Source organism: Mixophyes fleayi, chromosome 8, assembly GCF_038048845.1.
Source record: "Mixophyes fleayi isolate aMixFle1 chromosome 8, aMixFle1.hap1, whole genome shotgun sequence".
In the NCBI taxonomy this organism is placed as follows: Eukaryota; Metazoa; Chordata; class Amphibia; order Anura; family Limnodynastidae; genus Mixophyes; species Mixophyes fleayi.
The window spans coordinates 97,062,450-97,075,210 of NC_134409.1; the positions used below are offsets into that span (position 1 = coordinate 97,062,450).

Sequence of the window (12,761 nt, forward strand, 5' to 3'; positions counted from 1 at the left end):
TTTGTGCATAATGATACAATAACCCAAAGCAACCAAACACTGTTATTTTTCAGTTACCTGTATCATCTTTAACAATGGTATCCTGTACCACATCAAAGACACTGTTTGAATAAAATAACATGAAACGAGATATGACAATTGTAACAGTTTCTGTACCTCTCTAGACAGTGATTACATAGTGGTGTGTGGCACAGAACTTGCTGTATGGGTATATGTGATTTGTATAGTGATGCTTCTCATATATTTTAACATTTCTCCTTTTTAGGTTGTCAGAGGGCAATAAGGAGAATACATTTCTGCCTTCCCGTCACACTCAGAGGCCAGATGAACTGCGTCTGGGTACAGAAGTCAGACCGAGAAAAGGAGAGCTGACAGGCTCTCGACAAGGTTCATTTGATTATGTGGAGTTGTCACCGCTCTCCCCAGGGGAGGAACGGGATCAGAGGTCAGAAGATCGCAGGCGCTGGTTTGAAGCTGCTCATGGAGGTGACACAACTTCCACTCGTCGTATTACCCCCACTGGACTCTCTGAGGAGCAAAAACAGCGGCTTAATGAAGACATTGAGGCAAAATGGAAAGAACTGGAGCGCTTGCCGTTGCGGGAGACTAAACAGACATCTCTTACTTGTTTACTCGGGGGAAGCAGAAACAAAACTGGAGGAGAAAACTCCACAGTACTTGAAAGACAGGTAAATCTGGTGCTTGTAAGATGTTCTTTATATCGCCATTTCCGGCTACGAATGTTTATGCTAATGGCTGAGGGTCAGTAGTTCAATGAATTGCTGTATAATGCTGCAATCACTAACATTGCATACTGCACCTTTTTCAGATTCAGAGTTTAAAGATGCAGCTGGAGAAAGCAAAAAAGGAGATAGAGGCTCAGAAGGGAGAAGGTGATAGGACTGTTCCCCATGGCTTCATTTCTCAGGTGAGTTGCCTTATTACACAGAGCCTTTTGGACGCCTGTAAAATACATGGACCATATGCTGCATTGAAGAAATGCTGTCTCTTTTTACCTGCCTATTTTCCACATAATGGGGCTGGTTTAGAGCTATGTGCAGAATTTGCAGCTGAGCAATCCACATTGCACTGCAAGGGGTACAGATGCAAACATGGTTTCTCATACGTTCATTGGCGGTCACTGGAACCATGGCGAGTTAGAGATGTGTGCAGGAGCTTGGGGAAAAACTTGAAGTGTCAGCTCCTCCCCCTTGCAGACAGGAGACCAGTTTTTTCAAAGTCCCCAAATGAGCAGGGTACTTTAGTGCTTTGTGCTAACTACGACAGCACATCTTTTTAATGTTTAATTTCCATCATTAGGCTTTCACTGGTGCTGCTGACAGCCACGAGGCTGGGAGGGCTCTGAATGGAGCCTTTGCGCGATACCTGTGGGTCAGTGAGGGGCTGATTCATTAGCCCCCTTACTAGGCATGAGAACAGTATTTGAATTCTGTAAATTTCAACATTAAAACTGACAGAAATCAGGGGGGACTCCACTGTATCTCCTAGCAGGCAAGTGAGAGAGTGGGCAGTGAGCGTTTTGTGTGTGTGTATATATAATATATATCTTTATCTTTTTAGTTATTGTGTTCTACTGCCTTCCACTCTGTTTTGTTTTTTTTTTCTCCCTTTGCATTACAATATCCCACAAGGGGAATAGACCAAGTGCATCTCAGTGATTTTTTTTTTTTTTTTTTTTATGTACTAAAAATGTCACTCAAGTTGCGTGAGTAGTTAGATTGGGGCAGACACCTTGTGCCAGACTTGTGAAGCCAAGGCCCGTGCATCTTGTTCACCAGAGATGAGTAGTGTTAACCGGGTGGAATCTGCTTGGGCTAAATCTTTAGTCAAATTGATTGCTGTGCTTACTCAACTTGTTTATTGCCCCAGGGAGCAGGATGTGGAAAACCATGCCTGTGTCTTGCCTTTCAGTGTTTCATTTCCTGGAGTCGCAGGGAATCCTTAGGCTGTGTACACACTACAGAATTTTCTGACCAACGTGTTATCTACAGTGATTGATCCTATGACTGAAGTTCCGATCAGTCAGTCAATCCATGTGTACCAACTATACACGTTTTAAACCATTTTTGCACGGCTTCCCGTCCACCCAGTGATTTTTGTCAGTGATGGTGTCGTCTCAAAAGATTGTGACTCTGTACACACACTGAAACGATATATGGCCAAAGATGATGAAGGGTCACCGCCCCCCAGCCCTGAAGACTGGCGTCTGCTGTGACAATAATCCAGGACTCTGGAGCAAACAACCTGCCTACTATCAAATGGTCCCGAACCCTCCACCAGTGTCTCCTGAGATAGACGGACAGGCTGGGAGTCCAATCTGAGGTGAGACCCTGACCACTTTGTTAGAAGATCCCACTGAAACCGTCTGGAGTGGAATCTTCCGTAAGGGGTAGTGTCGAATGTTGAGACCATCTTTCCGAAGAGCAGAAAGCCCAACTCCTTGGGCATTAAATCTACACTGAGGAGCTACAGGGGAGGATTGCAGAGGGGAGGGGTCTGTCAGCAGGTCACAAGTTAACTAGTTAAGTGCCATCTCCCTCACTCCTCAACTACAACCCCATGGTAGCAGTGTCCCCCAGATGGAATCAGAAAAGGATTTATAGTGAGTAAAAAAAAAAAAATCTCATTTTTTTTTTTTCTCGTATGTCCTTGCTACAACAGCTTTGATGACTTCAGTAATTTCCAAAGGATTAATGAACCCACATTCCAGTAGCTGCTCAAACTGGTCACCCCTCTCATCCAGAAGGAGGACACCTATACAGCACAGCAATTTCACCCCAAGCTCTGGGTTTGATTATACATGAGACCAGTTGGACTATTGTGCAATTGATTGTGATTCGTACACACTGCAGGATTGGAAGGAGGTTGGAACAATATTTGTAGTTCTGCTGAACAATCAAATGAAACGACGATAGGCACTTTGGAACAACTGTTTAACGTTCAAGTATATACACTTAGGCGATATTGGCCCGAACGGTTGTTTATCCCAATAGTTGGCTGAAAAGCCTGTAGTCTGTACCAAGTCTTACTCTGGCTTCCTGCCAGATTACCTTGGAGGAACCTTCTTTGATCAAATGTCTGAATAAGGTGATATAAGGATTGTTTAAGGTTTCTTCTTCTTTGGCGAAAAGTGTTATAATCCTCATTTTCGACTAGACTGACTAAGCACCGCTCTGCCTTAACCAAGTTATGGGATATTCCAGACTCGGATGTTTCCTCTCAGGAGCAAGGTGAGTAAGAGGAAGATTCTGAGTTTAAAGGAGGAAGGAATATTCCTCCAAGACACAGGGTATTGATGATTTGGTGAGGGCAGTGTGTTGCACCCTCAATATCCAGGAAGTAGAGTACCTTGCGTTGCCTGAGGTAACTTTGTTCAAGAAAAAGAAACCATTTAATTGAGAAGAGGACGGAAAATAAAGTAACTGCTGAGTGAGGTGTGGTCTAAACTGGATAAAAAGTGGGAATCGCCACCAAAAGAGAGCGCCCCTATTGTTACTGTCAAATACCACAACCATCAATATTCTGAATGTAGCCTCTCAAGGATGGTTCAAACAGGAAATGTGAATCTATGTAGAAATCTGCATTCGTATATGCAGGTGCAACTTTTAGGTGCACCCAGGTTTCAGCCTGGGTTATTAAAGAGGTCATTACATTTTACTGAACAACTTTCTGAAGGACTTTCATCTAGTGCAGAGGACAGATTTGTCCATCCCCCCCCCCCCCCTCCCCGTGGAGCATATAAGAAGAATCTGAATATTTAAGATTTGTAGTTTTGGATGCTGGGCTTATATTAGCCCAGTGTTGGCTAACCTGTGACACTCCAGGTGTTGTGAAACTACAAGTCCCAGCATGCTTTGCCAATATATACCAGGTTATTGCTGAAAGGGTATGCTGGAACTTGTAGTTTCACAACACCTGGAGTGTCACAGGTTAGCCAACACTGCATTAGCCAGTTGCAATGGTAAATTTTGAAAAGAACTGCTCGCAGCAGTAAGTTGTTCCGAACACAAATGCATATTTCAATGCATGTCTCCTCAAGATGAGAAGCTCATCTTTGCTTATGTATGTCTATAGAACTCAAGCAGTGGGAGGTAGTTGCACCTAGTTTTCAGCTCATCATCGCTTTGCAGCTGATTTATTTTGTGTTGTAGGTTATCAGGCACATCAGCTGGTTCTGCATTGAATGGTGTAACAAAGATATTCAGTTCCATTTGTTTACTTTTCAGGTCCTTGAATCCTTCATTAAATGCCTCAATTAGTTTTGCACATTAACCAGCATATTCAAGTGTCATAGGAGGCTTTTGCCCAACGCTAGATCACACAGCCGCTTATCATCATTGAGTTCCCTGATAGGTTTTCCCTTAATCTCCATGCACTGCAATACTTCATCCCGCAGTTCGCAGTTCATGTGCATGTTTTGTGAAGCCACCACACTTCACAATGATAAACAAGATCACTGTACTCAGAGTAAAGATCATTCAGTAACTCCATAAACTGGTGGCTGTTAACGTTCTGCTTTTGACAAAATGTATGCATGACACTACTGTTGACATCAAATTGTTGAGCCGCAACGACTGTGCAGAGACTCTTGGTGTATGATGCGGTGGCATATAATTAAATCACTTGGATCAAGACTAAGACGATTCAGTTCTTTCTTGACAAATGCAGTAACCCTTTTTGCGAGCCAACCATGGCTGGTGCTCCATCTGTAGTAAGGCTAATTAACTTTTCAAATGTTGGCTCAAGATTTTTCATTGGTAAAAAAAAAGTCTCTCAAACAAGTCCTCACCTTTTGTAGTGCCATGCATGGCTTTCAGTGACAGCAGTTCCTCTCGCGTGTCAAACTCTGCAGTTATCCCACAAACGAAACTGGCCAGTTGGGCAGAATTTGTTATGTCTGTTGTCTTGTCACATGTCGGAGAGAAAAATTGGAAATCTCCTGAAGAATCCTTCAGTGTTTTTTCAGTATCTTGTGCTAAGTTAGTAATCCGATCTGAGACGGTTCTCCAAGACTAACACTCTGAAACAATTTTATTTTGTCTGGTGCTAACAACTCGGTAGCAGCCACCATGCACTCTTTCACAAACTCTCCCTCTACATGAGGCTTCAGATTCTTTGCGATAAGGTCGCTCACTTTATAACTTGCCTGAATAACGTTGTCTTTGTCACAACAACTCCAGATTGGCTTTTTCATTACTGTTAACGCATTGCCACAAACTAGGCACACAGGTTTGCCTTTGACTTCAACAAAAAAAAAAAATGTCTCCATTTCTCTTGCAAAGATCGACATTCTGTATCAACTTTTCTTTGTAGTCGCCATTTGTATGTTACAACACTTAAGTTTTAATAACTATCCAATATGTGTCGCCAGCGACGTGATTATTTTACTTTGCTCGCTGTTCTAATCCTGGATCTTCCATTTGCAACATATCCAATGTTCGTATCATTGACCTTTTGAGGTCTGTTCTGTGTACAATAATTTCCTTTATCTTCATCTGAGATTCAGTTTTTGCGAGGAAAAAATGGTCATGATAAAAGGAAGCTGAAAAGACACTGAATAAAAGTGGGTTCTGATTCATCATCATCATCATCATCATCATCATCATCATTTATTTATATAGCGCCACTAATTCCGCAGCGCTGTACAGAGAACTCATTCACATCAGTCCCTGCCCCATTGGAGCTTACAGTCTAAATTCCCTACTATAGACACACACTCAAACACAGACAGACAGAAAGAGACTAGGGTCAATTTTTTTTTTTTTTTTTTTTGATTGCAGCCAATTAACCTACCAGTATGTTTTTGGAGTGTGGGAGGAAACCGGAGCACCCGGAGGAAACCCATGCAAACACAGGGAGAACATACAAACTCCACACAGATAAGGCCATGGTCGGGAATCGAACTCATGACCCCAGTGCTGTGAGGCAGACGTGCTAACCACTACGCCACTGTGCTGCCCAATATATGACAAGCTATGCAACAGTCAACCACCCCACATTCAGGCTCCCCTCCGATAGACCCTATACAGGTGCGGTTAGATAATGAGACTGGGCAGCAAGTGTCAACACAGAACCTATAATGGCCTAATTAACAATAAAGGTGACAGCCCTTGGAGGGCACCAGATGTATTGGGGGGGGGGGGGGGCGACTGTGGTCTCCTGGATTGCAAAAGGAGTGTTGCACCCTTAACCTGTTGGGTCAGCTCCACAGGAGGTTTTCTTGCACTGCAGAGTCAGGGGTTGATCCCAGGGCAAAGGACAGAGTCTAGGGGGTAAGACCCTGTGGCTACTCCTTATACTGTTACTGGGCAGACCCAGGGATTGATTAGTGCTGCTGTCTGCTCTAGAGGTGCCCCGCTGTCCAGAGCAGCTCTAATCTGTTTCATTGACCAGCAAGGTAAAGGCAGTGCGGCAGTCAGATAGAGCCACAGGGTATACTGTAGGAGAAGTGTTATCACAGGGACTTGCCTGCTCTAGTGAGGCTCTGTGTCCAGGGTCTGAGCGTGGCTGCAGCTACCGATTGATGGGACAGATGCAGAACTGCAGCCACCCAAATGCATATAGATTTATTGAATTTCGAATCCCGTCTGCGGTTGCCTTGGTAATGCCGGACCAAATGATTTTGCGGCCCTGCTGACGTTCCCCACCCCTGCCTTAAGACATGGGAAGTCTATCTGTAATCTAAAAGAGCTCTGGAATCCCTTCCATTTTTAGGAGTTGTCCTGATTTAGAAAAAAATCATCAACCAGGCCACGGAGGGAAGGAGCACGTTCCTACCTGTCAATGCAACTAAACTTAAAGAGTAAGTTTTCGGTGATTTCGTCCTTCAGGGAGAACAAAGTGGCGTTTCCTTAAAGGACAATACGTCGCTTTCTGTTGCGCACATCAAAGACAGAGACCAACTGCAAAGCTGTCCGCAGGATGGGCATGGGGGATCTCCTGTGGTGGGTGCCTGTCGGCTTTTTTTTTTTTTTTTTGTATGTTTTATTTAACAAGGTTGGAGTTACACTACACAGATCCGAAACCAGACACGGGTGAATCAGTCCAGACGAGACACAATTTGAACATGAATGCAAACAAAATCAACGGATGAGTACAGCTCCAGCATGTAAATGGCGCTTGTTGACTTTTATTTAAGGACCAGTGGTTCAGGATCACTCAGGATTCCTAGGTGAAAGGTATTATAGGTCAGATTTTCTGAAGCTCCATTCCAAATGGTACTCCACTACAGGTCTTCATGTAAACAAGTTAAAGAAACAGGCCTTACTAGAGGCTATTTAATCTTTGATGTCTTCAGAATTGATCATCCCTGTATCGGAATAAAAGAAAGGGTTGTGATTTTAATGAAACCTTTTCCTGGAACAAAAACCAAACTGTATATTCAAACTAATTTTTAATCTGAAAGACTTGAATCTTCTCAGATTGCACAATTAAAGATGGAGTCACTGAGAACCATGGTAAACTGCATGGAGAAGAACAAAAGTATGGTTTCCACAGACCTCAAAGATGCATATCTACATATACCAATCTTAGAGGGACACTAGTGTCTTCTAAGATTTGCAGTCCTTTCTCAGCATTTCCTATTCTTGGTCTAGCAACAGCACCAAGATTTTTTTTTGCAAAAATCATAGTGGCTATTTTGGCTCTTTTGAGGGGGAGAGAGGTGTGACATAGTTGGACAACTTTCTTATCAAAGCAGATTCTTCTGCTGTTCAAAAGGATCATACTCAAAATACAACCTGGACTTTGGAATCACACGGTTGGCTCATAAACTACTCGCACTCAGCGGATGATTTTCTTAGGACTTCTATTCAGCGTGGTTCGGCACAGAGCGTTCTTGCCAGAATACAAGAATCTCCCAGCTGGCTGGTGCTGTATATGTGCAAAATAACCCATACTTGTATATTGCTTAGTTCAGCTCTAAGGGTCTGATTCAAGGCCAAACGCAACTTGCACGCAATGTGTGTGGCTTTAAAAGGAGCATGGAACTTGAGCGTTGCTCTGACTGTATTCAAATCAAAGCTTATCATAAGATACACCCAGTTTCAAATTGAAACTGAAGTATGCTGGCTAAACAGTACTTGCAATACGTAGACATACACAACAGACTGTCGTAAACATGCATGCATATGTAAAATAAAATGTCACATCAGAATGCATAAAAAGAAAAGTAATATAAAATAAAAGAACAACTCTTAACATTATAATTTATACAAGTACTTTTTTAAAAAAGTGTTTTTCTTTTTTGTTTTTTTTTTTTACATTAAGTACATAAACACGCTGTCAATGCGTTTTTTTTTTTTTTTGGGGGGGGTTTAGTAAGCATTGGTTGCATAAAGATGTTCCATGCTAGCTAGAGGCCAGCATATGTGTACTTTGTAATTCAAAGACTATGCCCTGTCAGGGTGCAAATTATATGAAACCATGCATACTTACAAGAAACCCAGGACTTGAATCTGCCGCTTCTGCGTCAGAATGCCCTTACTATATTTGCTACCTTAGTGTCATTTGTGGTTGGACATGAATTGCATGCTCATTCGCATAAAATCTGTTTTTGCTCAAGCACAGAGCTATCCCATGCAAATGGACAGACATACGACGGAACATTAAAATGACCCTCAGTGTGCATTGTATCTCTGTACACATGTCGCACACAACATTATAATTTCTTTGGCTTTTAGTCTTCCTTACAGTTTGTGTTTCACTTAGCTGAGGCCTGTATGACTGTATCATTGGCTGTAACCATATATGTCAAACTGTGTTTGTGCATTCATTTGGATTTCTGCCTATATTACAGGAAGCATGTGAGCACAGTCTCTCTCAAATGGAGAATTCACACAAGCAGCTTTTGTCTGAACTCCAGAGACACCACACGTTGGAGATTCAAAGACTGCGACAGGAGAAGGAACAGCTGTTGGCGGAGGAAACTGCAGCTACAGCATCTGGTAAGTGCTGGACTGCAAAGGGAAGTAACTATAATAATGATGAAGGAATATGCCAGCTGGGGCTTGCTCAAACTAGATCCCATGCCTTAGACTAATGAACCCCCCCCCCCCCCCTCCATCGGCATTCTCGTAGGGCCCTAAGTAGACTGGACATGGACAATGCATCCTGTCCAATTTATTTCATAAAGCTCGCTCACATCAGTCCCTGCCCCATTAGAGCTTAGTCTAAATTCCCTAACACACGCGCACACACACATGCGGGAGGAAACTTGAGCACCTGGAGGAAACCCACGCAAACACGGGGAGAATGTGCAAACTCCACACAGATAATACCATGGTCGGGACTCATGACCCCATGTGCTGTGAGGCAAAAGTGCTAACCACTAAGCCACCATGCTGCCCCACATGTGACAATAATACTGCCTGGCAGTGCTGCATTCAATTCTTCTATTGAGTCAGTTACTGACTCAAACTCTGTTAAGAGATCAGAAAGATACCGTTGGTATTTTGCTGCCACGTGCACACAGATTCAGTAACCGCTGCTAAACTAGTTAATTAGCATGCTAGTTACTACCAAAAAAGAGTGACAGATTGTCACAATGTTGGATAGATTTCACTTTATTGACTCTTCAGTTCCAACCTCTGTACAACTTTGAAATAAAACATCTTTTTTATTATAAATAGACAACAGAACAAAATTAAGTAGTGTTAACAATGCCTCTTTAGGTAGTGTCTATAGCAGACTAAGGTAATATTTAACTTGCAAACTGTTGTGTTCCAAGTTGGAACTTGTAATTTCACAATAGTCTTAGTTTGCATAACTCTTCTCTACAGGACAGGATTAGCATATCTTTATTGTTACAGGAAAACTAGCAGTATGTGTCTCAATTTTATTTAATAACGTTTTACCTATAAGCGTATTGCAAATATTTGCTTAACTATTTGTAAAGTTTTACTTTCTAAAACCCAAAAAAATAAACAAAGGTGTCTTTGTTTCAACTGCTGAACATGTTCTTTTAAGACTTATTCTTCCTTTTTTGATCGTTGAGTCCTTTCAATGGGATGTTCACATAAAATAAAATTTTCAGGTTGAAAATATTTCCAGGAGTCATGCTGTCTTACAATTACCATTTTAAAACCGTATGCCATCCAACGATGGCCTTCCTGTTGGCAGACTCTGCCATTTCTAGTCACTGAATTTGTGAGCTAAACTTGCGCTGTCAGTCACCAGCAAATGAGAGGCACACCACACTATTTTCACTTTATTGGAAGTTACAATATTCAGCATCTGAATTACAGGCTGTTAAAAAGCTCCAAAATTTCTATGCAGCTTCAAAACAACTAGATGGGGAGGGGGGTGCGCCACTGTTAGTTTATTTACAAGTTGTACTAAATAAGCGGATTGCTAATCCTAATTGTACTGCCTGGTTTGATTGTAGAAGCTTGTATTTCAGGTCAATATTCCCTGTAATGGTTTTTTGTGGGATGTACCCTCCCTTCTCTCCACAATGCTATACACTCAGCTGTGTTCATTTCTATACATTTTTTTTTTTATTTTTTTTTTATCACTTAATGGACCTCTAAACATATTTTTACGAAATAAAGTGGAATTCTTTTTCCTACGGCTTACCAAGCCTCATGCAGCCTCAGTACAGTTTTCTTTTGGCTGAAGTCACCTTGTGCAACAGACATTTGCGCTTCAAGCCACTAACTAAAGCACAGATGCTTTGGGTGTGGAGGGGTTATCTGCAGCACTAACACAGTAACCACCTTACAGTGAAGAGACGGGAGGCTGTTACTGTAATGAGGGACACTGTTTCTCTGCCAGGGTTTCCTCTTGTAGGTTTACAAAACAGTTGGAAAGGGTATTTGTATTACCCACAATTTTAGGGTGCATCACCATGATATCCACTATTATAATAACATACTAGTGTCATTGCTAGATGAATATAATAGCTTTCAGACAAAGCATGCCAGTTATAATTTTCTATCATTGGCACTGACTGAAAAGTACATTTCATCTTTATACTACTTTTTATGAAAGGTAACGTTTTTGGGTTTATTTTTCAATTGAATATACAGTGTGGGGCTTATTTACATGGTGCAGGTTGCACAAATTTGATGGATTTTATAGCTCATCAAATTCTAGCTGTGATTTTCTTATTTCTAACAAGAAAGCTAACATCTGATTGGTTGTTGTAGGTTACCACATTGCACAATGTTATTAAATAAGCACCATATGTGGTGTTGCTATCTCCAACTTCCTACCATTAAATCCTCTGGCCAAGTTTCTTATGCTTACATCTTCTACCCAACAAGTCTAACTGTTTTTTGAGTTGGTATATTGCTAATGCGTAACATAGAAGTTTTTTTTATTTATTCTGCCTCTCCTATCTTCCTCAGTGATTGAGGCAATCCGGGCTGCCCACAAGGAGGAGCTGCAAAGAGAAGTGGAGAAGGCACGAACATTCCAACATGGAGGGTCATCAGGAAATGAAATGCTCCGGCGGCAGCACCAGTATGCCCGTTTCCTACCTTACACAATTTGTCATTATGGGCTCCCACTAATATATACACTTTGATATTTTCGCTTTGCTTTTGTTGTAACTTTTAAGTCGTTTTCTTCTCTGAGCAGATCTGACATGGAAGCCCTAAGACGGGAACTGCAGACTTTATCTGAGCGTTACTCACAGAAGTGCCTAGAGATTGGATCATTGAACCAAGCTGCTGCAGAGCGGGAGAGTGAGATGCACAGGTGCCAACAGGAAGGGCAGGAACTCTTGAGACAGAATCAGGCAAGTGCAATAATACTGAGGCATATGACTGCACTGTTTATAGAGGACTATAGTCACCTTAAAGATGTGGATGTGCATGGAGAATTCCCTTACATTCAGCTTATGACTGGCAACACTTACTACTAACACACATCTAGTAAAAACAGAGCAAAGTAATTTGAGCTGCACATTCTGCTGTATGTGATCTTTAAACATACTGTAGTGGAGTTTATTATTATTTTACTTCCTTTGTAATTTCTGAAATCGTACGACTCCAAATACATTAGCATTACAAGAAAATGATTGGCTTAAAATGGATGGCCAGGCAATGAAATCACTGCAAGGGACAACATTGGCTAATCGTATCACGGGAGAGTTTTAGATAAGAATATGAATGCCGGCACACAGTGGAGGTGAAATTGGGTGTGTAATTAAATCTGACAAAGTTATCCGTCTAAAACCTAAAATAAGAATATGATTTGGGTATGTATTACACCATATTTATTAAATGCAGGATGGTGATAACTTAACCCCCTTTAAGACTGGTAGCGTTTCCTACCTCTGACAAGATGCATGGTTTCATAGTTTTGTGCTGTGTTTGTGTAGCTGAGAACGAAGAACTTAATTTAAAAATGGTATTCTATTTTAAAATGTATTGTGGTGTAACTATTGATTCTTATGTCCATTAGCTGGGGAAAACAAATCTTAAAATATATTTGTATGTAATTTTTACCATGTTCACTTTCTTGGATTGCTTAAAGTATGTAAAAGTAAATATGAAATGTATTCGTTTAAGTATCCTAAATATATGGATACCAAATATACACGCTTTTTTAGCAATCTATTAAGGAGGAGAATAATCTGGTATACTTTTTTTTTTTTTTTTTTTTTTTTTCTTTTTTCTTCAATATATTGTTTATATGCATAGCGTCGCTTTATTCCACATCAGTCCCCACTGTAGCTTAAATCACATGTTTGTTTTGTCAATTAACACATTATTATTTTGGGCTGTATTGTGTGT

General features: G+C 41.3%; 1 protein-coding gene across 5 annotated transcripts in view; it reads left to right on the plus strand.

Moving 5' to 3' along the window:
* Positions 1 to 12,761, plus strand: part of TRIOBP (TRIO and F-actin binding protein) — a 48,305-nt gene that overhangs the window by 15,085 nt on the left and 20,459 nt on the right. For all 5 annotated transcript variants that reach the window (XM_075182933.1, XM_075182934.1, XM_075182935.1 and 2 more), the window contains 5 exons: positions 266 to 689; positions 830 to 928; positions 8,819 to 8,966; positions 11,370 to 11,484; positions 11,602 to 11,761. In XM_075182933.1, the coding sequence (XP_075039034.1) occupies positions 266 to 689; positions 830 to 928; positions 8,819 to 8,966; positions 11,370 to 11,484; positions 11,602 to 11,761 (946 nt within the window). The remainder of the gene's footprint in view (positions 1 to 265; positions 690 to 829; positions 929 to 8,818; positions 8,967 to 11,369; positions 11,485 to 11,601; positions 11,762 to 12,761) is intronic.